This window comes from Pan paniscus, chromosome 5, assembly GCF_029289425.2.
Source record: "Pan paniscus chromosome 5, NHGRI_mPanPan1-v2.0_pri, whole genome shotgun sequence".
NCBI classification, from domain to species: Eukaryota; Metazoa; Chordata; class Mammalia; order Primates; family Hominidae; genus Pan; species Pan paniscus.
Window position 1 is genome coordinate 141,318,177 of NC_073254.2, and position 26,807 is coordinate 141,344,983.

The window sequence follows — 26,807 nt, forward strand, 5'->3', positions numbered from 1 at the left end:
AATAATGCCACTTTTCCAAAACAATATTTAACAAACTACTAAAAGGCAAAGTCTGGATAATTTATAAAGAATGATTTATCAGATGCCTTTATATTAAAAAGCTTTTGAGAAATCATTTTTTAAACTAAGTGCTAAGCAGAGAAAAAAAACAGTTGCTGTTTGTGTAAAGCAAAAATTGAAATACTAAATGTGGTAGCAGATTTTAGGTATCACGTCTAAGAGGAACGGGAGGAAGAATGGTAGTTGAATCAGAATCACCAATGCAACATTTTCCAGTAGCCTTGTCCTACGGGCTTTCCCTATTCTAGGCCGTTCCTACAGTTTGAGGGCTTTAATTTCAAAACACTGCCCAGATATGCCCCTGGCAAAGCATTTCCATTCTAGGATATATGAACAATTCTCACAAAACAATCAGTTTGAACTTGTTTTTTCTGCTACACCATATTTTCTGGCCTTCTGACTACTTAGGTAGAAAAAAAAGTAAGTCTTTCAGCAGTGGGATGCAAAATTGTATTTCTGTATTTTCACAGAAAGCTTACTTCTTAATCAGTCTTCTCAAAATGCAATCAGAATTCACTCAAAACAGTATGACCCATGGGAAAGTAGTAGAGAATAGTTCCACTCCAATGAAGAATGGAACAAAGCTTTTCTCTCACTCAATATCCAAGTCGTGAATAATAACACACAAATTCCAGCCTCATCCTCAAAATCTGGTCATTTTCCAAATGAAACAACTAAAGCCTAGTCATTAAAAAGGTGAGGCCTAAGAGACAGGAGCCAAAACCTCAGCAAATCAGACACTCTGAACCAGGGCCCAACTTTTAGACAAAATAGACAAAGAATATACATATATTTGAAACTGTCTATATATTCATATGAAAGAACTCCTCAATATAACTTTATTTGTGATAGGCAGTAAGGGAAATATTGAGAGATTTAAGATTAGGAATTCATTTACAATGTTAAGTAATTTTTCCATTTCAGGAAATTTTTAGGAAAAAAGGCCATTAAGAATTTACTACTTGCAGAAGCAAAATGTAGGTTTCTAAACAAGTATAGTTTCCAAAACATCCATTTAAATTGAAGGCAACAGGATTTTTATCATATAAAATTTAAAACTCATTTCCGATATTTTTGAAAGACGTTATTATTTACAATGAACCCAGAAAATAAATCATAATGCAAAATGCTGAGAAGAAAAAAATTATTCTTCTCTATGAGTTTTTTAAAAATTTCAGTAGGAGTAAATCACAACTATTCATTTAGTTTAAATTTAATAGTTTGAGAAAAATAATTTTAAAAATTGAGACCAAATGGCAAGATACGCATACAAATACATAAAAAGGCTTAGGTTAAAAAAAAAAAAATCTTCAAAAATCCTATCATATTTTCTATTTCATGCTGACTTTCAAATGAAATAATTCTTCATAAACAGTGATTTGTACAATCTCTTAAAATATAAACAGACACAATTCAATATAATTGCTTCTCTTAAAAATCCTTTTTCTGGCCAGGCACAGTGGCTCACACTTATAATCCCAGCACTTTGGGAAGCCAAGGGAGATGGATCACTTGAGCACAGTATTTTGAGATCTTCCTAAGTGATGTGACAAAACCCCATCTGTACAAAAAATACAAAATTTCACCAGGTGCAGTGGCGTGCATCTGTAGTCACAGCTACTTAGAAGGCTGAGGTGGGAAAATCACCTGAGCCTGGGGAGGTAGAGGCTGCAGTGATTCATGATTGCGCCACTGTGCTTCAGCCTGGGTGACAGAGTAAGACCCTATCTTAAATATATATACATATATATAATTTTTCTAAAAAATAAACAAATGGGTCAAAATTGCTCAGATAGTTAGGGAAGGCATGGGTAACTGCTGGTCAAAGGATACAAAATTTCAGTTAGGAGAAGTAAATTCAAGAGATCTACTGTATAACATGATGACATGATGACTATGTTAATAACAATGTTTTATTCTTGAAAACTGCTAAGAGAGTAGATTTTAAACGTTCTCACCACAAAAATGATAAGTATGTGAGGCAATGCATGTTAGAACAGCTCAACTTAGCCATTCCTCAGTGTATACATATTTCAAAACATGTTGCACAAGACGAATATACACGATTTTTATTTGACCATTAAAAATAATTATTTTAAAAAGCTGTTCACATTTTCTGAAAGTAAAAAAAGAATTAAAAATCTTTTTCTTAAGAAATGACTAACTACAATGTTACATATAAAACAACAGTGACAGAACAGTTTGGGGGACAACTGCCTATAACTTTATCCCTTTGAAATTGATGCTAAAGATAAAAATTTCCTCTTCCAAACCACGACAATTCTCTGAGGAAAGCCTCCCTTATTCTGTGACTTTTCATTGGGACTTTAAAGTTTACCAGGGATATCAGTCCAGGATTGCTCATAATCATAAAGGCTTAGCCTCAAGGGAAATAACCTGGTTGCTACTGATTGTAATCTCATATATTGTAAACGTATGTTATCTGCATGAACTTGACAGCTATCCTTGAAACTTACCTCTTTAGGTTGCCCAGGATCCAACTGGTCTAAAATCAATTGTAATTTTCCTTGACAAAATTTGTAACTCTGTAACACAATTGACAGGACATTCATTTATTTAGAAGGCTTTTAGAAATATTGCTATAAGTTATTTTTTCAATATAATTCCAAGCACAAAACACAATCCAGACAAGAGAAGGAGATGATCTACTTTGATTTGGCAGCAACTTAGAATTTTTCTTCCCAAGGCTTTTAAATGGGAACTGAATGTCCCAGTAGAAAATGTACCTTCATGTATATGAAAACTATTATTTGCCAAGTAATTAAAGTATATATAACATTATAAGACTCAAAAGACACAAAGCCAAAATGCTGCATACTCAGAAATGTGAGATGAATGAAACAGACATAAACAAAACAAGTAAAAAAAGAGCTACCAATAGTACCCTAGGCACAGCTACAGTGCTGTTTGGACTGTTCTGTTCTCTTTCTTTCCTATACTTTTCCTTAGCCTTTCTCCATAGTTCCTTGGTGAAAAAACTCCTGAAGTAAAAACTTCCATCTATAAAAAAGTTTATAGTAGATTATAAGATATTTTGGAGAAAGAAAGGGTCTTTTTCCTACTAAAGACAATTTAAACATGCATAATATCTAAAACATCATCTGAAAATAAAAATTATAATAGTAGGCTGGGCGCAGTGGCTCACACCCAGAATCCCAGCACTTTGGGAGTCCAAGGCGGGCGGATCACGAGGTCAAGAGATCTAGACCATCCTGGCCAACATGGTGAAACCCTGTCTCTACTAAAAATACAAAAATTACCTGGGCATGGTGGCACGTGCCTGTAGTCCCAGCTACTCGGGAGGCCGAGGCAGGAGAATCACTTGAACCAGGAGACGGAGGTTTCAGTGAGCCAAAATCATGCTACTGCACTCCAGCCTGGCAACTGAGTGAGACTCCACCTCAAAAAAAAAAAAAAAAAAAAAAAATGTAAGGAAACAACAGATTCTGGCAAGGCTGTGGAGAAATAGGAATGCTTTTACAGTTTTGGTGGGAGTGTAAATTAGTTCAACCATTGTGGAAGACAGCGTGGCTATTCCTCAAGGATCTAGAACCAGAAATACCATTTGACCCAGCAATCCCATGCACACGTATGTTTATTGTGGCACTGTTCACAACAGCAAAGACTTGGAACCAACCCAAATGCCTATCAATGATAGGCTGGATAAAGAAAATGCGGCACACATACACCATGGAATACTACACAGCCATAAAAAAGGATGAGTTAATGTCCTTTGCAGGGACATGGATGAAGCTGGAAATCATCATCTGTCTTGGAACAGAAAACCAAACACCGCATGTTCTCACTCATAAGTGGGAGTTGAACAATGAGAACACACGGACACAGAGAGGGGAACATCACACACTGGGGCCTGTCAGGGAATGAGGGGCAAGGGGAGGGAGAGCATTAGGACAAATACCAAATGCATGCAGGGCTTAAAACCTAGATGATGGGTTGATAGGTACAACAAATCACCATGGCACATGTATACCTATGTAACTAACCTGCACGTTCTGCACATGTATCCCAGAACTTAAAGTAATTTTTTTAAGTGCTACATTAAGAATAAAAAAAGTCTATTAATTCTTTTTTTAAGATGGTGTCTTGCTGCAGCCCAGGCTGGACAGCAGTAGTATAATCATAGTTCAATGTGGCCTCGAACTCCTGGGCTCATGCAATTAGGGAAGCAGGAGCCTAGGAGAGCCACAGTGACCTCATTTTAAAGTCAACTCCAACTTGAGACTAACAAGGCACATTCCTTGCCAGTCACAATCCATGGTCCTAAGATGTTTACAGCTAAGGAACCAGCTTGGTAATTCCTGAAAGGCAAATTCCTACAACAGAAAGTCCAGATGTCTCAGTACACATAGCAATATATGCTATCAAGATAATTATAGTTATGCTTTGATGTACTTACATGCTAAAATGTCAAGGATAGTTTTCTTTAAATCAAGAGAAAAATAAATTGTGCCACGCTGTCAGCCCACTTGCATGTAGACACAGCTTAGTTTAGTCTTTACATAGACAATATAAGAAAAGCTTATAAAAAAGATAGTGCGTTCCTCCACTTGCTTTCTGAGGACTCCCTACTCTGTAACTGAGTAGCTTTCAATAAACTATCTCCTCTCACTGCACTCTGCAACTTGCCTTGAATTCCTTCCTGCACAAAATCCGAGAAATCCCTCTTGGGTTCTGGGTCAAGACCACTTTTCCCGTAACAAAGCAGTCCTCCTGCCTCAGCTCCCCATCACTGGGAATACAGGCACACAATGCCATGCCAAGCTAAGGTGGTGTGTGTGTGTGTGTGTGTGTGTGTGTGTGTGTGTGTGTGTAGAGACCTTGTCTCTATGTTGCCCAGACTGGTCTCAAGCAATCCTCCTGCCTTGCTCTCCCAAAGTGCTGGGATTACACGGATGAACTACCATGCCTGGCCTTAATTTTTTTTTTTTTTTTTGAGACGGCATCTCACTCTGTCGCCCAGGTTGGAGTGTTGGAGTGCAGTGGCGCAATCTTGGCTCACTGCAACCTCCACCACCCGAGTTCAAGTGATTCTTCTGCCTCAGCCTCCCAAGTAGCTGACACTACAGGCACACGCCACTACACCTGGCTGATTTTTGTACTTTTACCAAACAAACAAGCCAGCAAGCAAAAATAAGTTCACATCTGCCCCTACACACTCCTCTTCCAAATAATCCACCTGTCCCAGGCCTAACTCTAGGCAGCTGCAGAATCAATGCTACTATGTTCATCTTTTAAAAATCCTATCTATCTTTCCCTTTCACTTCTACAGAAGTGAAATTCTGCAGAGATTTTTAAGATTTTATGACTCCATCTTTTTGTGCTTACAAAACAAATAATAATTAAAATCTTATCAAGTGAGGGTAGCCAGACATGGAGGAACTTCTGAAGTACAGGTTGGGATGTAGCTAATCCTACTGCTCTGAGTGATGTTGCCAAAAAAAGAGATAAGTGTCTTGCCATTTCTCAGCAGTAGTATAAAATCCTTACAAGCAGAATTCTTCACCAAAAAGAGCATTGTAGAGCTTTGAAGATTTTAGTAGAGGACAGAAAACAGTTGTTGAACTCAAGAAATTCTGATTAAGATTTGAAGACTAATAGCATAAAATAAATTAGGAAAATTGAAAGGACATACTCTGAATGAGAGGAGAAAGGCCATGTACCCAATAAGGAAAAAAACCTACTCAAGAAAATTCTTACTGGAAGAATCCAAAGCCTAGCAACAAAATAGAGCTCAGGTTGTTCCCAGGAAAGAGAGAATCTGTTTCTTTGCCTTTTCCAGCTTCTAGAGGCTGCCCTCATTCCTTGGCTCATGGCCTACTTCCATCTTCAAAAACAGCAATCACATCACTACAACCTCTGTGTCAGCCTTCACAGCACCTTCTCTGACACTGACCCTCCTGGGTTTCTCTTACACAGACCCTTGTGATGAGATGGGTCCCGCCTGGATAACTCGAGATCATCCTGCAATCTGAAGGTCCTGAACTTAATCACATCAGCAAAGTCCCTTTTGTCATGTCATGTGACATGTTCACAAGTTCTAGGGATTAGGACATGGACATCTTTGAGAGGACCATTATTCTGTGTACCACAGGTACCAAAGGATGAGTTTCAAGGAGAAGTTGCTTGGAAAACAAAGGAACAGTGACTGCTTTAAACATGTTTGTGTCAGGCAAGAGTAATAGGTGACTATTATCCTAAACTCACCTTCTGCATAGGTATACACCCTGGGGTGAAGTTCCTTTGGAAGGTTATAAAATAGCTTGCACGCTATAAAACAGCACAATGCCCGTGCTGTACTATACTAATTACTGCGGAGGAAGAGAAAGACAGAAAAACTGCAAGAGGAAAGGATACAAATTCTGAAAGCTTAATGTACATCAGAGGTAATCCTCTAATTTCCCAAGCAGTTAAAAATGGCCCAGAGATGTTCAGTTTGAAATTATATGGGACCACAGCTGAGAAATTTTCTATTTGAGTGTGTCTCTGAATGGTGTCCATTTCAGCATTCCCTTTAACAGATATCAACAATAAAAGCTAACCTGTATAAAGCAGTGTCTGTGTGCCAGGCACTGTTCTAAGCACAAGACATACATTAACTCAGTTAATCTTCTCAACATCCCTATATGGGAAGTAGTATTTTTATCCCCATTTACAAATGGGAAACACTACAGCACAAAGAAGTTAAGAAATTTGTCCAAGGCCACATCGCTGGTAAGCGGTGGACCCATAACTTACACCCAAGCACTCTCCAAGTAGCTGGGAAAAGAATAAAAATAACTCGCTTTGCAGGGAGAGAGGCTAGTTTTAAACTCAAAGTCCCCCCTTCACTAGCTATTCAAGTTTGGGTAAATTACTTAATTATTATTATAAGCCTCACTTTTTTCTGTAGAATGGACTAATAATACCTATAATGAATATAAAGCTAAGTACAGGGACCAGTATATGGCAGGTATTATTATTATAGCTGGTATTATTATTTCTATCTTTCTGGCATTATTTTGCAGAGACTTGTTCCAGGTTTAATCACAATACCAAATATTTTCATAGCAATGCTCACAACTATGGTAATAACTACTTATCTCCCCTTTGTTCTTCAATATCCTCACACTTACACTAACAGTCTCCTGTTTTTCAATAATGGGTCAAAAGTCCAAATACAATCAGGCTGCAATTTTTTAAGTAATAACAATGAATTAAAGCCCATTCTATTCACAAAATGAAAGTATTTCACTAATATCAAAACAGTAACATCAGCATTGTTTACAATGTTATTCATAGGAAAATTCAGACCTTTTTTTTCACCCCACAGCAAGAAACAACAATTTTGAAGGCATGAATAAGATTGTCAATATTTATTGGAATGAATAATATATTTTTAGAGATCTTTTCAATTCTGAACATATTCAGCCTCTCTTTGGTCAGCTATATGAAAGAGAGTCTCTTTTCACTATAAGCAAAAGTATACACAATATCTCCTAGAACTTGGACATACTGAAACAGCTTTCAGGACAGTTCTGGCACTCATATGTTTCTTCCCTAAAGTCCAGGGATACCATGCCTTCTTGATGGGCAGAGCTCACTTTCAACCCAATTAGTGCCTTCTAAAGCAAAGTCATATTTATAGGGTAGACACTTGAAAATTTATATATACCCTGCAGACATCCCAAAGAAATCCAGGGAAACTTAAAGCATGATTCCTCCTCAAGAACTGAAACAAAACAAGATAAAAAACAAGAACATCTTCTAAAATTATGACCCCATTTCTACCAAAGCTTTGCATTTTTCAAAAATCTATCATTTTAATGACTGGAAATAATTCAGCATTTGGAATTCGACAAGGTCTTAACTGCCAGCTATGAAATCAGTTCTATTTAGATCTGAATACCTGTACTTCTTAGAACAAATGCTCCATTTTTTTTCTTATGTTTCCATTTCAATGTATTCAGGTGGTTCAGCAAATAAGTAAGAGCATATAATCTTGTGAGCCCCCAGAGTCATAAAATTGGGTTTTCTGTGCCTTTTAAGTCCAGAACGTCCTTGATTTGAAGAAGCAACTAAATAAACTTACTAAACAAGCCATCTGACTGTATTAAACTAAAATCTCTATACCCCACCTTTTTCCACACAGTTCCTCAGCAAGAAATGATTAAGGGTTACAGCATGAAGAAAATTCACAATCTTTGTCACGTCCTCCATCACATCAGGTAATCAATTTGACTTGTAAAGTTCACTACTCAGCATACTCTCTCCTGCTAAATGAAGCAATGGTGGCAATGCACAGCGACTTTTAAGTTATGCTTCCACTATTTCCAAAACCAATTTTCCTTCAATCATGCAGTCCCAACTTGACCAATGTACATATTTGTTCATGTTTTCACCCAAACTCCTCAAATCCCTTCTTGGTATATGGTTAGGATCTATTTTACAGTTATGTCCCTGTGGTATAGCTAATTAGGTGAAAAATGTTTGACTAAAAATACCAGGTGAGATCGACACTAGGGTCAGACAAGCTTCTTTTGGCCTGATAGCCTCTGTGTACAAGTTCATGGCACATGCATAGGCTCTAGTCTAGCTAGTTTTCCTTGTCTTCTATTAGGGCCAATCCAGCCACTGGCCCATCTTTCTCTTAACTTTGCTGCAGCCAAATGACAAGAGTTCCTATAAACTGGTAGTAGAAAATGTAATACCTCAAATCTCTTGACATTAAAAAAAGCTTAATGTTTTAAAACTAACAATTCACAACAACTTTCACCTCCAGAGAATGTATAAGGGAAATGTTTTATTGTCACAACTCATCTCTATTTTCGTTAAATTTTAATGTAGATTAACTGGGAATAAGATGTTTTAATTAGAGCTTAAGCAGATTTGGTTCAACACATTATTTTTTTTAATTCCAACATACATTAATTTTCTCATATCACCAAGAATTATCTCAGATATAATGTAGCTACTCACCGAACATAATTCTATAAATATTTCATGGACTAAATATTTAATATTAGGTTATTTAATTTTATTGTTTATTTTTCTCCTGAATCTTAAGAAGGCAGGAAAAATATGGCTAAGAAATAATTTATTGAAGCTAATTATTATTAAACAGCATTTCAAGACATAAATGCAAAACTGAACAACACACCTGATTGAATGATGAATCACTATCAGAGCAATTGTCTGTGCAGTAACTACGGCTTTTCTCCTTTTGGATTTTTTTCTGCCTTTCTTGATTTCGTGTCTCATCTTCTTCAAACTTGTTAATCATAGACTCGACCACAGCTATCATAATGTTCTTCAGGTAATGCATCATTTCTTTGTACCTTTAAATTCAAGGTAGTCTTAATAAGAGAAAGACGATCAGAAATTAAAACAGTCAACTAGTTAAATTATCTAATTTTTTTTCTATAAAAAGGGAAGTCCCTTTAAGAACACGATGCTAAAGAGAAAAATCGAACTCAATTTTTCTTAAAGAAGTGGTAGAACAGAATTCACAAAACAGCAATAAAAATTAATAGAGAATTCAAAAAGTATGTTATTTCCTGGGTTTTTTCATGGTTACATGGATCAAGGTAGTAAAATTAAAAGAACCTAAGGCAAGAGGTTTCAATGGCATGGATTCCAATTGCTAGCAACAAAGTCAACTATTAATATTATACTACCAAAACCCAGGCTATTTTATACATCACCTTCATCCTCTTATCTTATACCTATCTCTTTCTCCACCCCCCCATCCTTTATTTTCTTTCCTTCTCTTCTCCCTTGCCCATACTTTATATACACCCATAGCCACAACTGAGAGCTCTTGTATACTCCCAAGACCTATGTAAGAGTTAAGCTATCAATGTGTCCTTTCAAACAGAGGCTGGGAAATCCACTCTCAGGATGTTAGGAAAAAGATTCCTGAAATCATTAAGAGTGTGAATTGGATAATATTTAAAATCTCTTTCAGAAGGTCTAAAAATCTCAAAAAGAACTGGTATCAAATTTTTCTACTTTGTAAGTTCAAACTCTCAAGCATCCATATGAATATGAGACTGAAATCCTCAAAAGCACTAAGAATAGAATTTTAGAGCTAGAAAGAACCATAAATATAGTCTAGCTCTTTATTTTACAAATGAGGCATATGTGACCTGAACCACTGAAATTTCTATATTTAAAACAAAAAAGGCATAAAGATATAAGTAAAAATAGTGAATAAATTATAAAATTTGAAATTAGAAAACTTGAATGGGGATCCTGACTATTTTACCAGCCAGCTCTGTCATCATAAATAAGTTTCAATTTCCTCAACTGTAAAATGAGATTAAAAATACAATCTAGCTAACCTATTTCATATGACTATAGCAAGAAATAAATATATGTGTATGTGTATATATATACACATACATATCCAAAATGATAATAAATACATGTATAGTGTGTGTGTATATATACATATATACATGTATTTATTATCATTAAAATAATGAAAATAAACTAGGAAAATATGCACAGAAATGTCCTTTTCTGTATAATTCTGAATACTGCGTCATTGCAACTCTATAAATCAAAAGAAGAAAAGGTAGTTTATCTCTCATAAGAGAAATAAAACCTGCTGGGGAATCTGAATAGAAATCATAGACTGAGATTTTATATAAAAAGTATAAAATATATTTTAAAATTTTGTTAGATATAATTTCTACATAATTTAAAATATATTAATATATTTAAATGTAATATTTAATATGTATATCATATAGAACTAAAAGTTTTAAAATATATGTATTTAACATATTTCTTTAAGTACCAGAAATTACGAGAAAACACAAAAATACTGAAAGCAGATGGAAATAAATTAGGAACCGCTAGGGGAAGAAACATACAGAAGATAACTCAATAGAGGTAACAGAGTCCGAGGAATATCCCAGTTTGACGTAAAGGGACATAAAGAGCAAAAAGAAGTCCTGAGACACACACAATAATTTGCAAAGTATATATAAGGATAACTGAGCCCAGAGGCCCAGCTTCTGCCTCTATAGATTCTGGGCAGCAAAAAACAGGGAAACAAAACAGTGCCCTGGCAGCAATCAATACACATCCACCAAAAGCTGTTCTCTCCTTCCACAGTGATAGAATTCTAGCTGGTCACAGGACTAAACTACACTCCCCAGCCTCCTTTGCAGCTAGGTGAGGCTGTGTGAACAACATAAAGTCCCTATCCCCTTAAAACTTATAATCTGGTGATTTAATAAAGAACTATAAAAGTAAATCTTAACGATATACAGGGTAGGGATAATGGTACTTAAAATCCATAGAAAATCTATAAGTTTTGCTTTGAACATGAATGTTTCCAACAGACCTTTTAGAAAAGACCAGCATAAATTGTGCTGTACGAAATACTAACAAAATGGCCACAGGCAGTAGCTAATAATTCTAAAATGTAAATTAAAAAATAATGTCATATCATCAATATCAAGAGTTAAATGAACTAAAACTCAATAGCAGCCATTGCAGTTTTGAAAAGACTAAGAAAAAACAGATATAAAATAGAATATAGACACCATTAAGTAGATTCCTTCATGCTTTGCAAGTTTTAAAGACTACAGAAAGAAAAAGCTCTAAGAAATAGTGAATAAAAACCACATCAATTAACAATGAAATTCTACAGAGTAAGTACTTCCACTCATTATATGAGGAATAGTGTATATTATATAGATCCTACAAATGAATTCTTCTGTGTGCAAACATCTGTTTAAAAAATAAATATAAAAATGTTTAATTACAAAAATACTTTATAATTATAACAATTGAAATGCTGTTTACAGATGTAGTGTTGCTACATTAGCCCTAAGTGATTTCTAAACAATCACCAAAAAAAAAAAGAAAAAAAAAACTGGAAAAAAAAAAAAAGCTGTACAATGTAAAATCTTTTATCCACGGTTCATAAAGTGGAAAATAAACATTTACTGAGTCATTTAAAATCTTCGTGAGGTAATTATTACTGTACTAATTTTAACACATGGATGAACTGAAACACAGGAAAATCAAATAGCTTAAGTAGAGATAAAAAGTAATTTCCTAGCAGTACCATATAAAATTCTGCTCTTACCATGAAAATACTTTCATTAACTGTCTAATAAAGTATTTCAGTATTCCTTCTAGAATTAAGTTTAATGATACTGCTAGAAACAGACTTACTAGGAATTATATTATCCAAAGATAAAGGTGATTCTGTTTTTGGTTTTCTCCAAATCAAGAAATAAGAAATCTTAGCCTCTACAACTTATGCTTGATATAGATTAGTGCATCGAACTTGCTAAATTTACTAAAATAGCTGTATGATGTCACTTTGTCAATTACTAACATATTAATTTAAATAATACAATCAGTTGTCCCAAAGAGGAAGAGCTCTTGTCCAAAATAATTTTTTAAAGTTTAACTAATTAAAAGTAAATTAGATTTAATACTTTAAAATACAGTCAGTAATATAAGCTCAGGTATATATTCAAACATCTCCGATACTGGAAATATGAACCACAGCAAGTGTTCAAATGACATCATGTAATTCAACATCTTTTCATTATAACATTGACGAGAAAAAAAAATTGACGATGGCATCCTGCCTAGGGCTGGTTCCCACCTTGTACCCTGAGATGCCAGGCAGGATAGGCTACCAGCAACTCTGAAGTGGAATAATTATTCCAGTTAAATAATTATCTTGCTCTTATTAATCTTTCTTAAACGTATATATAGCTCACACTTATTTCAATGTTTAATATTAGAAGTGTTTTTATCTTTATTTAGAAGTTTGGTGATGTTTCTTTGACCAGAAATATGCTGCAGGAACTTAACTGTTTATATCAGTTAACCTAGACCCCAAAAAAAGTGAAGGAGCAAGTTATGCAAATATTTAGGAAAAGGGCATTCTAGGTAGCAGGAGCAACATGAGTGCAAATCCCTCCGGGAGGGACTTACTTGGTTTTTTGCGAAAGAGCAGGCAAGACCACAGTGGCTAGAGCAGTATGAGGGAGAAAATGGTAAGAAATGGGGTAGGAGAGGGAGCAAAAGGCCCATGGTGGGCCTCGTTGACTACAAAAAGAATTCTGGGTTTTACTCAAAAGGAGATGGGAAGCCTTTGGAGAGTCTGGGTGAAAGGGTGTCATGATCTGACTCATTGTTTTAAAGAATCATTCTGGCTGCTATGAGGGAAATAGACTGTGAGGGACAGAGATCAGGGTGCTGTCAAGAAGTCTTGTTGAAGGAGGTTATTTGAAGATATTATTATGGCCATACTCACTCTTTAGATTCCTGAGTTCTTTTAGTGACCTGCTGTACAACTGTATCATAGCCGCATTCTTCACCCTGATTCCGATCAGATGTGCATTTTTCCATTTCTTCTTCAATCATAGAACCCAAAGTGTTGCCTATATGCTGTCTGAGGTATTTCACAAATTCATAGCTGAAACAAATATTTAGAAAATAAATGCGGTAAATATCATAAGCATATTCAGAAAAAAAAATCAACACAGAAAGGTAACATATTAAGATTTCTTACCTTAAACTAGGATTAAATTAGTCATTCATCACAAATCATCAAGCTAATCTACTAATTTTTGGCTTTTTTTTTTTGAGACACTTGGCAAAAATCATCATTTAAAGATTACCACAGTAGGGAAAAGCAAATTTCAGAAGCAGCCCAAACTTCAGCAGGTTAGAAGTCTCTTCAATTTCTTTTTTATGCTCCTATCTTTAACATGTGACAGTGAAGAGTATGAAAAGCAGTTGTTAAGGATTTTCAGTTATTCAAGCTGATGAGGAAAATCATCTAGAATATAGTAATCATGAAATAAGAAATTGGAAAAAGTTAACTTCCATCATCAGAAGAGTTTTGTGTACATTTTGAAAGTCGTAACTGATGTAACTTCCACCTAAACAGTTCTTATGTTACTAAGATTATCACTATTATTAAATTCAAGACACACTTTGCCATTGGTATTTAAAGCCCTCATAGATTCCAATTTATCCTACCAGATCTATGTCCCATTACTACCTTACACATGCCCAACTCTCCATGTGATGTTTATTCCCAATACCTTTGAAAACATTATTTCACCCACTTAAGAGTGTTTTACCACCACTCGTATAGATTGTCTTCTACAGCCTAAAATGCTACTTTCTGATAAAAGCTTTCCTTGTTTCTCAACAACTGATATCCTTTCTCACCTAAGACCCAAAAGTACTCTGTCCTTCTCTATTAGCATGCAAAACATTTTCTTGGATGCAGTTATATGACCTGCTTTATCCCCTGCTTCATTCCTGACCACCTCTACACCTAGATTTCTACACTGTCGGTAGACTTCACAACAGAACAAATCCACTTATCTATCATCTGCAATATCTTGTACATAGTAAACACTTTATAAATACTTGTTAGGTTGAAATATAGCATTGGGGAAAGGTTTATCTCTTCATTTTCTACATCAGTGGCTGTGAATTTGAATTTGCTTATCTTTTCTAAATGTTTGTTTTAGTTATTAATTCCTTGTTCATGTAATGTCTATTAACAAATTTCTGATGACATTATGCTATAATTACACCCCCCATATATGGCCTCTTATCCTTCCTATAATTCGCCTATAAGAAAAAGAGAAGAGGAATGAAAAGAAGAAAAAAAAAAAAGAAAGTGTACAGCAAAAAGCACTCTCCTCTTTCCAACTACTCACCACATTTTTGGCACTAACAGCATTATTTTTCAATACTCCCAAACTTGACAACATAGGATGCTCTTTAATGTCTGCATCTTCTGCACCCCTTGCCCATCCACTCAATCATATCCATGCAGTCACCAACATGTGTTAATGTTCCTGTACATCCCTGACTTTCATCACTGCCTCCCTTTTTTCTCTATCAATCAGTACAAAGCCATATCACTTCAAACAGAGATTACTGCAGCAGCCTTCTTGTTTAACTTCTTACTTCCCTCTCTCCTCTCATATTTTCTTCCCTCTCATATTCATCCCAAACACTGTAGTCATATTAGCCTTCCAAAAGAACTTATTTTATTATTTCAGTCAGAGCTAGAGCCATTTTACTCATACCAATACCTCATACCATGTCATGCATGCACATAATGCCTCAATAAATATTTGCTGAATTTATAACAATTGGCTGCCTATTATCTTTCACGGTCAAATACTGCTTCCTTGGCCTGGACTTTAAATACCTAATCAATCAAATCTCTTTATAAGAGTATCTCTACTTAAACGAGGCTACATTCAAAATTCCCAACAAACCTCCAACCATGTTGATCTTCATATGAGAAAGCGATAAACTGGCCGGGTGCGGTGACTCACGCCTGTGATCCCAGCACTTTGGGAGGCCAAGGTGGGCGGATCACAAGGTCAGGAGATCGAGACCATCCTGGCCAGTATGGTGAAATCCCATTTCTACTAAAAATACAAAAATTAGCTGGGCGTGGTGGCATGTGGCTGTAGTCCCAGTTACTCGGGAGACTGAGGCAGGAGAATAACTTGAACCCGGGAGGCGGAGGTTGCAGTGAGCCAAGATTGCGCCACTGCACTCCAGCTTGGTGACAGAGCAAGACTCCACCTCAAAAAAAAAAAAAAGGTGATAAACTAACTTGTAAGTAACTACCATGCTAAACTCTGTGCTAAGCACTTTATTGGTATTATTTTATTTACCATATGATAGGTAAAATAGATGAGGACACAGATTCAAAACATGAAAAAACCTTGTTAAATTCATAAGCTACTAATTCATTCACTTTACTCCAAAGCCCATGTTAATCCCATAATCCCAGATTCCCAAAGATGTAAAAATCTCAGAAGTGTTATATTTTGTAGTTGTAAATTGAGTGAAAAGGGAAATAAATAAATGTAATACTCATATCTTTACCAATTTGTAATTATTTCAATTTCTTTCATTTTGCAACAAAAATTACATTTTATTCCTCCAAAATTATAACTAGCATATTAAATTTAAAAGTATAATTTACTTAAATATTTTAATTATTGATTGAATTTTCTTTAAAATGTTCAATATTTATATTCGATGTTTAGATAGTAAATTCTATGCTTTAAGGGAATAAGTATTAAGAATAGCAGAAGAGGAAGACTAAGCTATTTTATAAATCTAATGTCTTATAACATTAGATTGAAATAGCAAACATTAATTTTCAGAAATACAGTCCAAGAAAAACAAAACCCAAAGTTTACTGAATCATATATCATAGAAAACAGCCTCTAATCATCATGTAGTCTGTGCTTCTTTTGGTAATTCATCATTGCCTTATATTATTTGAAGATCTTCCCATATACATGGAAACTTCCTATCTATACTAAATATTTATTCATTATTTCATTTGTGTATGTCTAATTTTAAACCAAATCTTTGCACATTCCATACAAAACAGTGAAATCACACTGGTAAGAAAAAAATTCAAAAATTAAGGTTTCAAGAGAACCCTTTAAATATGTCCTCAATTTTGTAATATCTGACAACTGCTTCTACACACAGTTGGCTCTGAAACAGACTTGGCAGATGTGCACGATGAGGTAAGTCAAAAAAGCTCTTTGGGCTGGGCACAGTGGCTCACGCCTGTAATCCCAGTACTTTGGGAGGCCGAGGCAGGTGGATCACCAGAGGTCAGGAGTTCAAGACCAGCCTGGGCAACATGGTGAAACCCCATCTCTACTAAAAATACAAAAAAATTAGCTGGGCATGGTGGCACATGCTTATAATCCCAGCTACTTGGGAGGCTGAGGCAGGAGAATCGCTTGAGCCCAGGAGGTGGAAGTCGCAGTGAGCCGAGATTGTGCCATTACACTCCAGCCTGGGTGACAGAGCAAGACTCCATCTCAAAAAAAAAAAAAAAAAGCTCTTTGTTCTCCAGCACAACCATGCATCACAACCAGGAACCCAATGAATCAAGAATCAGAACATCTGATATTTCAATTCCATAAAAGTATCACTACTTTCCAAAAAGAACAAAGCTGGAGGCATCACGCTACCTGACTTCAAACTATACTACAAGGCTAACCAAAACAGCATGGTTCTAGTACCAAAACAGATATATAGACCAATGGAACAGAACAGAGGCCTCAGAAATAATGCCACACATGTAAAACCATCTGATCTTTGACAAACCTGACAAAAACAAGCAATGGGGAAAGGATTCCCTATTTAATAAATGGTGTTGGGAAAACTGGCTAGCCATACGCAGAAAGCTGAAACTGGATCCCTTCCTTATGCCTTATACAAAAATTAACTCAAGATGAATTGAAGACTTAAACGTAAGACCTAAAACCATAAAAACCCTAGAAGAAAACTTGGGCAATATCGTTCAGGACATAGGCATGGGCAAAGACTTCATGACTAAAACACCAAAAGCAATGGCAACAAAAGTCAAAATTGACAAATGCGATCTAATTAAACTAAAGAGCTTCTGCACAGCAAAAGAAACTATCACCAGAATGAACAGGCAACCTACAGGATGGGAGAAAATTTTTGCAATCTACTCATCTGACTAAGGGCTAATATCCAGAATCTACAAAGAACTTTAACAAATTTACAAGAAAAAAACAACTCCATCAAAAAGTGGGTGAAGCATATGAACAGACACTTCTCAAAAGAAGACATTTACGCAGCCAACAAACATATGAAAAAATGCTCATTATCACTGGTCATTAGAGAAATGCAAATCAAAACCACAATGAGAAGTATAACTCTTGGGTATGCTCTGTTATAAAGCCCAATCTATAAGCAACGCAAAGGATATATCTGTAATTGAGGCCGTGAGGAAATTTAACACAAGCACATTAACAAAATGTAGTCAATAAAGCTAAGAAAAACACAATTCTAAAATAAAAGACACATAAAAAAAATCCCTATAGAGAAGGAAGGGATACAGCTAGACAGGAGGAGTAAGTTCTAGTGTTCTATTCTAGGGTAGGATGACCATAGTAACAATAATACATTATACAGTTTCAAATACCTAGAAGGAAGATACTGAATTGAAAGAAATGATAAATGTCTGAGATGATGAATACACTAATTACCTTGATCTGACCGCTATACATGTATGGAAACATCACTATGTACTCCATAAATATGTTCAATTATTATTTGTCATTTTAAAAATAAAATTCATTTTTTAAAAAAATCTCCACCATTTAGCAACAGCTGTAAATAGCAAATATCCTGGAAAACTTTTAAATCTACTCTGTGGAAATCTGAATAACCTCATGCTTTTTTCTAGTGACTTAATTTTTACCTATGACCACAGTAATATCTCCAGAAGACTCATTCAAAATGCTTCCAGGTTTTAGTCCAAGTTCTAAATTAAATGAACCCAAGGACCGCAAGGTTAAATCTTGTCTTAAGAGGTTACTGCTCTTTTCAAAAGAATCTTCTAGGAAAAAAAAAAATCTCCAGGAGTGGCAAGGCCCTTTACAATGAAAGGACTGCCAGGCTGCCCATAGCTAAGGGTATTCTACTGACTCAGGGACCATTGAGAAACTTTCGGAGCCTCCAATTCCAAATTAATGAACAGAGTCATTTCTTCAAGTGGGCCTTCTACTCTTTAGGTAAGAGTATCTCAAGACTTTAAATACTCATCCAATAATTAATTTTATGTTGTTTCTTTTACCATCGGAATTCATGGCAGCACCCCATAAAATACTAAATGAAGCTGCTATTCTATAATGGTGCCCCAGGATAGAAAATATTGTTGCAATGATGGGAACAACAGACACCAGGACTCCAAAAGATGGGAGACAGGGAGAGAGCAAGAGTTAAAAAAACTACCTATCAAAATACTATGTTCACTATTTAAGTGACATGATCAATAGAAGCCCAAACCACAGCATCATGCAATATACCCATGTAACAAACCTAGGCATGAATCCCCTGAATCTAAAAAAGGAAAATTATTATTGCAATGGAGCTGGGATAAATACAGTTCTACAAAATTAAGTACTGTGTTTCCTACATTGTAATCCTGATAGTATTGCTGCTATGTACTAGCTCTTATGAAATCTATATCTAATCCCAAAGATTGATAGTACTACTGATTTTTTAATCAAATATTCCCATTGCATCATTTTTAGAAAATAATCTGGAGATATAATATATTCTAGTTATTTTGTATAAAAGCCCTGGATACCTCAAGAAGACTTTCAAAAGGCCCTTATACTTATCCCAGGGAGTGCAAACTCAGATGCTACAGAGGGTAGTCTGGTAAAGGAAAGCAAGCCACGTATGAGAGAGAATGGATAGAGGTTGTGGTAAAATAAAGACATGCCCCAACTAAAGGCAAAGCTTCTATATAGTTCCAGCAACTGTCTTTAAGAAATATGAGCCTGGTGTTAACCTTTTAACATTTTAAGGAAAGCTAGAAAACTGATTTTTATACATTATCTCTCAATTTTTAAATGGTACTTTTCTTCTTTTTTTTAATGTAGTCAAAGTAAACATGTCCACAGACCAAATATGGTCTGCACAATGCTAGTCTGGCCTTTCAATAGCGTCTCTCCCGAAGAATTACAAAATTCCAACCACTAAAGATACTATGAATGTCCTATATGTTTAAAATTTCTATTCAAGAAACACAAAAGCTCTCTGAAAAATCTATATCATGCTTAATAACTTATTTTAGAATATCCTTACAAGGTTTAATTTAAATCAATTCTGCTAAAATTTAGGTCCTATCCTTTCAGATCTTTAAGCAGGCTGTTAACATTTTCAGATTTCACATATTCCAATTGTGCTTAAAATATCAAGACTATAATAGGAATAATATAGCTTTGACTGACATGGGTTACAATAAATACAACTTCCACTTATTTCTATTTTAATTAAAGTCTATTAGTATTCACTATTCATTTTAAATTTTTCTAATAACTGGTTTTTCTAGTTTTTTATTTTTTATTTATTTATTTATTTATTTATTTATTTTTTGCGACGGAGTCTCGCTCTGTCACCCAGGCTGGAGTGCAGTGGCGCGATCTCGGCTCACTGCAAGCTCCGCCTCCCAGGTTCACGCCATTCTCCTGCCTCAGCCTACCGAGTAGCGACGACTACAGATGCCTGCCACCACACCTGGCTAATTTTTTTTTTCAGTAGAGACAGGGTTTCACCGTGTTAGCCAGGATGGTCTCGATCTCCTGACCTTGTGATCCACTCGCCTCGGCCTCCCAAAGTGCTGGGATTACAGGCGTGAGCCACCATGCCCGGCCTCTAGTTTTTTAAAAGATATAGTCTGTACAACGAATAAACAAGTTTATAATTGTTATACTTCTTTTAATAATCTATGAAGCAGATTTGCTTCAGGTTTAAATTCTGAAGTTTACACTGACCAATCTTGCAACCTTAGGCAAAACACCTGACCTTACTAAGTTTCAATTGCCCACTACTTAATGGTGATGATAATCTTAATATTAAAATGTTTTTTACATAATAGTGTTTTCATATACTTTGACATTTTTCTCACCAAATATACTATGCATACATTTGACTAACCTTGTTACTTTAGAAGTAATTTAATGAGAAAAAATAAAAATTTGGTACCAATGACACTATTACCAAATGAATGCAAAATATCTTTTACAAAATATTCTTCAAAGAGGGACATTAAAACCTAAAAAGACAGCTGTTTGTTAATAAAGAAAGACATGTGGAGTGGAGCTAACCACACTTCAGAAGCAGCTCAATTAAAATATACAGCAATGTGTCTGATTATTCATCAGTAGTAACTAATTATTTGAAATTCTTCACATTTACATTGAAAAACTTTACCAAATTGAGTAAAAGGACATTCACTTTTTCCATTCTCTTTTTGCCAGATTTCTTACCTATATTTCTCCAAAAAATGCAATAATTTTTTTTCTATGATAAACTTCTGACATGTTCGTAATGTTTATATAAAAATACGGAGAGGTTACTCTTACAGCATAAGTACATTAAAAAATCTCATTGGTACAAGTTTGTTTCAAAAAAGTCATCCTTTTAGCTATTTAAAAAGGCAAGCAGTAGGGAGCAGTGGCTCACACCTGTAATCCCAGCACTTTGGGAGGCCAAGGTGGTGGGCAGATCACCTGAGGTCAGGAGTTCAAGACCAGCCTGGCCAACATGGTGAAACCCCGTCTCTACTAAAAATACAAAAATTAGCCAGGCGTGGTGGCAAACACCTGTAATCCCAGCTACTCGGGAGGCTGAGGCAAGAGAATCTCTTGAACCTGGGAGGCAGAGGTTGCAGCGAGCTGAGATCATGCCATTGCACTACAGCCTGGGGGACAAGAGCGAGACATCGTCTCAAAAAAAATAAATAAATAAAATAAAAAAATAAAAAGGCAAATATTCAATCATATATGAAAAAATTATCACTAATTTTTTAAAAAATATTTTATTAGTGGTTATGAATTATAATGTTGACATGAGGAATTCTTAAAATAGGCTGTATTTTAGAATCATTGAATTTATTATATGATGAACTTAATCTTATATATCACATTAGTATACATAAGGCCATATAATAGAAAGAACAAGTATTTTACATCTCCTACAACTTTTTAGATCAAAAAATAAGCTTTTGGCTCATAATAAAGTTACTAGGAATGCATTCATTAATTATAGAAGGACACATAATTCTTGGTAATTTTCTCCATGCAGGTAAATCACCTTACAGAATGAATGCTTTCTTATTTTATTTTATTTATTTTGTTTTATTTTGTGACAGGGTCTCGCTCTGTTACCTAGGCTCACTGCAGCCTTGACATTCTGGGCACAAGAGATCCTCCACCTCAGCTTTCTGAGTAGCTGGGACTACAGGCACATGCCACTGCACCCAACTAATTTTTATATTTTTTGTAGAGACAGGGTTTTGCCATGTTGTCCAAGCTGGTCTTGAACTCCTGGTGTTAAGTGATCTGCCCACCTCGACTTCTCAAAGTGCTGGGTTTACAGGTGTAAGCCACTGAGCCCAGCCCAGAGGGAATATTTTCTTGAATTACCACTTAAACATACTAGAGTTCCCTAATTAAAAAATCACTGGTGAATTCTTCTGTAAAACAAAGAATAATACCCAATTCAATAAATATTACTATGGTCCCTCTGTATCAAAAACATATCAAGTGAGAAGGCTATAAAGGTGACCCTCTGCATTAGAGACTGTTAAAATCATTAGAATTGGTAGGTACTTTTAAAAAAACAACAAAACACTCTATTTCTCACTGAAATGCCAGTAATTATGCTCTAATTCTGAGGTCTCAACTCTAACTGCACATTAGACTTACATAGAAAGCTTTGCTTTAAAACCTCCAGGGCCCAGCCTCTACCACTTCCCTCTGCCAAAACCCCCAGGAAATTTTGATTCATCTGTGGTGGGGACTAAGCATCAGTATTTTTCTAAATAGCCCCCAGATGGTTCCAGTGCAGCAAAGGTTGAAAAGCAATGCTGCTTTATAGGGAGCCAGTCTGTGTGTAAAAATTTACACAACACATACACACATAATGAAAGCAACGTACTCTTCTCTCTCTCCCCTCCCACCAGGCCTCAAATCCTTGCTGCCATTCTTAGAGAAAGGCGGGAGAGCTTGGATCTTTTAGAGAGTGTATACAGTTTACTGTAGAAAAAGAGAAGTGCCTAGGAAAAGCAGAGATAGTATGTTAGCTGTCCCATAAAACAAATGTCTAGATATGGCTGTACTGCCTACACTGTAGTTTCTCCCCAAATGACACTTTCCCTCACTTTATTATACCACCTGAAATTACATTAACTGTCTTAAAAACCATCTTCTTACAAAAATGTTAACAGCCCAGCAACAATTTCCCCTATAAGTCTTTTTGGTTTTTTGTTGTTGTTGTTGTTGTTTTTGAGACAGAGTCTCTCTCTCTGTCGCCCAGGCTGGAGTGCAGTGGCACGATCTCGGCTCACTGTAACCTCTGCCTCCCAGGGTCAAGCAATTCTCCTGCCTCAGCCTCCTGAGTAGCTGGGATTACCAGCACCCACTACCATGCCCGGCTAATTTTTTTTTTTTTTTTTTTTTTTGTATTTTCAGTAGAGATAGGGTTTCACCATGTTCGCTAGGCTGGTCTTGAACTCCTGAACTCAAGTGATTCACCTGCCTTGGCCTCTCAAAGTGCTGGGATTACAGGCATGAGCCACCATGCCCAGCCTCCCCTATAAGTCTTTTAATTAGATTATTTTTCTTGCTAATTACAGGTCAACATCACTTGGATTTAACGAATCAATGTTCTAATAGTGGAGGTGGAAAAATGAGTAATTCTGAAATAAACACTTTGGAAAGGAAGACCCACCTAAGTGACTCTAGAATAAGTGTTGAAGGAGAGTCAGGTCACTGAAAGAAAAAGAAATGGAAATATGAGCACCTGAAATAACTGACCTTTAAGATCCCTTCCAACTCTGAGATTGTAAAATTGCATGGAGAGACCAAAGTTAAGCAGCTCCTCTTTTCCTTTCTCACATAAAAGAGTTCCCTCCTCCTAAGACACAGATCTCAGGCTACTGCAGCTAAGACATTATAAATTTTACCCTATTATTAAGACTAAAAATGACTTTTAGGATTCTATGTCAAGTCTTACCTTTAAGACTATAAACTAGCTATAATTTGAGTCTCTCTGGATTGTTTTTTAGGAGGCCACAAGTAAATCTCTTTAGTAAATAGTAACTATTAACTGTGCTTGTCATTCAACAAGCATTTATTTAATCTACCTAATGAGCTGTTGAAGGGTAATACAGTATTACAAGAGTCATTAGACTTCGGAGAGGAACTACAATGACCCAATTTTAACTTGAAAAAAAGTTTTAAATTGATACAGATAAAGCAATAATTATAGGCAAACGTGTAGCTTTAAATGCTTCTATTAAAAAAGAAAAAAGAGCTGCAAATTAATGAGCTAGTATTCAGTACAATATGGTTAAAGATTTCCCACATAGAAAAAAATAAAGAGCAGAAACTGATAAAACAAAAAATAATATATGTGTCTATATAACAAGGAGAAAAACCCAAAAGTTGGTTCTTTGAAAAGGCTAATAAACTTCTAGCATAACAGATGAAGAGCAAAAGTGGGAAGATACAAATAAAAACAAAAGGGAACATGACTACAGATACTGGAAATAGTAAAAAGATAACAGGATATTCATGAAAACCTTTTTATAAATAAGTTTGAAAATCTAGATGAAATGGCCAAATTCCCAGAATATGATACTAGCAAAAACTTACTCAGTAATTTACAGATGACTTAAACAACTCCATGTAAAATAAAAACCAGAAATGAAATCCCAAACATAATGCTTTATGTGGATGTGTGTGAGGTAAATTATTACATGAGTTTACAAAACATTAATCACCCAATCTATATTTGAAAAAGTTCTAATTTTTCTGTACTCCACTGTTTAATAAATCTGTAGCTAACCAGTAAAAGCTGGTCTCTGGTAGCTCCAAAATAAATAACGTTATCATCTAATAACAGTTATTAGTAGTGAATTTAATGAGAAAATAAACAAGAAAATCATGGAAATACAAAAGAAAAAGAAACCTAAGTATAATCGTAAATACCAAAGAAATTAGAAACTCCATTATTAATGAAGATTCCTTTCACACTTTTTAAAACTCAATTGAGAAGGTAGTGAAAACTGTAAATACTCCCCCTATAAAACTGCAAGTAAACACAAACTTGTACATAGAATTTCAAAGAACTCAAAAATACCCTGATGCACATATATGATATTGATAGGAGTTCCAGATAAGTAGAACTTCAGGGTACCCAAGGGTATCCAAGAGACAGTAAAGGTAGTATAACTAGAAAAATTTCCAGTGTCATCTCTGTCAGATCAAAATGAAATGCAAACACTGGGTTAAAAACACTAGTAATAATAATGAATGGAAGCACCTGGAGGTAGACTTGTAAATTCAGAGGCTTAACTTAAATTATATGAACCAAAAGAAAAACATAAGTCTCTAAAGATCTTCAAGATCTACCTCAAATGGCACTTCTCTCATTAAACCTCTTTTCCCTACTGCTCCCACACGCAGAGCACTCTGACCCCCCTTCTCTGTCTCTTATATTTCTGACATGTATCACAGACATTTAGTTATGTGGCTTACTCCTCTAGACAAACTTAAGAAACTATTCCAGAGGAAACTAATGATCTCACTTCGGTATTCCCTTTGCAGTGCTCAGAGTGAGTAATTCGTGCGGCCACTGAAAATATCAGCAGATATTTTCAAGGAACAAAGATCGTTGGAACTCATGGCTTTTAAGTACTGTATAGAGACAGGAATCCCTTGAAATCGTGGAAGTATTCTTTCAAAGAGCATGAATAATTTATAATTAATATTACTGTGCTGCCCGGGTGAGGCGCGGGGGAATGGATTATTAGGATATGCTGGTTGCGGCAGTAAAAATATAGAGGCGGCGGCCGGGCGCGGTGGCTCACGCCTGTGATCCCAGCACTTTGGGAGGCCGAGACGGGCGGATCACTTGAGGTCGGGAGTTCGAGACCAACCTAGCCCACATGGTGAAACACCGTCTCTACTAAAAACACAAAAATTAGCCGGCCGCGGTGGCGGGCACCTGCAATCCCAGCTACTCGGGAGGCTGAGGCTGGAGAATCGCTTGAACCTGGGAGGCGGAGGTTGTAGTGAGTGGAGATCGAGCCATTACATTCCGGCCTGGGCGACAGAGCGAGACTCCCCCTCAAAAAATATAGAGAGAAAGAGGCGGCAGAAGCTTTAGGAAATAAGAATAAATGTTAAATAAATTCGACGTTTTGGCAAATAAGAGAAAAAGTAAACCTCCAAGTTGGGCACTATTTTAAAAACAATAAATAAATTAACACTGTTGACCCTTCTCTGGACCTTCTCTGGATCAATGGTTTGTAGGCTTAAAACATCAAAAGCAATTTTACTTGTGAAAATTTTCATCAGTTTCCTCCAGATGTAAAAGAATCTCTTCGGCACACTCCAGGGAAGGGGCACCCGTGATTTTCTCCTTCACGCTCTGGAACAACCGCCTCAGCATCGCCTGCAGCATCGCCTGGTCCTCGCTGGAGAAATGGGCCATCCTGTTGGAATCAAACGTCCACTCTCATTACTCCAGGTCCGAGCAAAAGCCGCGCACTGCGCACGCGCACGCGCACCCCCACCCAGCCCCGGCTACGTGCGGCGTCGTTCCCAGGGATACCGCGGCGAGCGCCTGTGCCTGCGCCCTCAGCTGCCAGCGCGTCATTTCGGAAAACGAGTCACCTTACTTTGGGGGAGCAGGGGTCCACGAGGTCTCGCCTCTGGTACTCTTAGTTGCTAGCCTTCAGTACCAGCAGACCTCAGGCTCTCCCGACTAACAACAAAAGAGACATCAGGAATGATCTGATGGGAGGACCCGACGACGGAACGTCACGATGCGCGTGACGTCAGCTCGCTGATGTGGCTTCCTTGGTGGGAGGGAGTGCAACTGGTGACCTGGGGGCGCCCAGAAAATGTTCGAGTGAGCCACTCTCCCTCGCCGCCGCGTTGTAGGTGGGAGGGAAGAGAGTACGAAGAGAAAGTGATCAATAAAAGAAAGATAGTAAAAGTGAAACTGAAAGTAGCCTGACGAGCCTCAATTGAAGAGTGAATGGTATTGAAAAGTTGCAGTGTTGTTTTCCTGTAACGGCTAACACCTATTGAGTTCCTACGCCTTACCAAACACTTTCC

The 26,807-nt window shown here is 36.3% G+C and overlaps 1 protein-coding gene across 2 annotated transcripts in view; it reads right to left on the bottom strand.

The window, feature by feature from the left end:
• Positions 1-26,557, bottom strand: part of TBC1D32 (TBC1 domain family member 32) — a 257,725-nt gene extending 231,168 nt beyond the window's left edge. The window contains exons 1-5 of one of the 2 annotated variants that reach the window (XM_055114085.2): positions 26,361-26,532; positions 26,024-26,179; positions 13,373-13,534; positions 9,239-9,416; positions 2,538-2,606 (exon numbers count right to left, since the gene is read on the bottom strand). In XM_055114085.2, the coding sequence (XP_054970060.2) occupies positions 2,538-2,606; positions 9,239-9,416; positions 13,373-13,534; positions 26,024-26,178 (564 nt within the window). In that variant the 5' untranslated portion in view covers position 26,179; positions 26,361-26,532. Of the gene's footprint in view, positions 1-2,537; positions 2,607-9,238; positions 9,417-13,372; positions 13,535-26,023; positions 26,180-26,360 lie in introns of both variants that reach the window. The other variant, XM_063605438.1, reaches the window with a different exon arrangement.
• Positions 26,558-26,807: the final 250 nt, after the last annotated feature.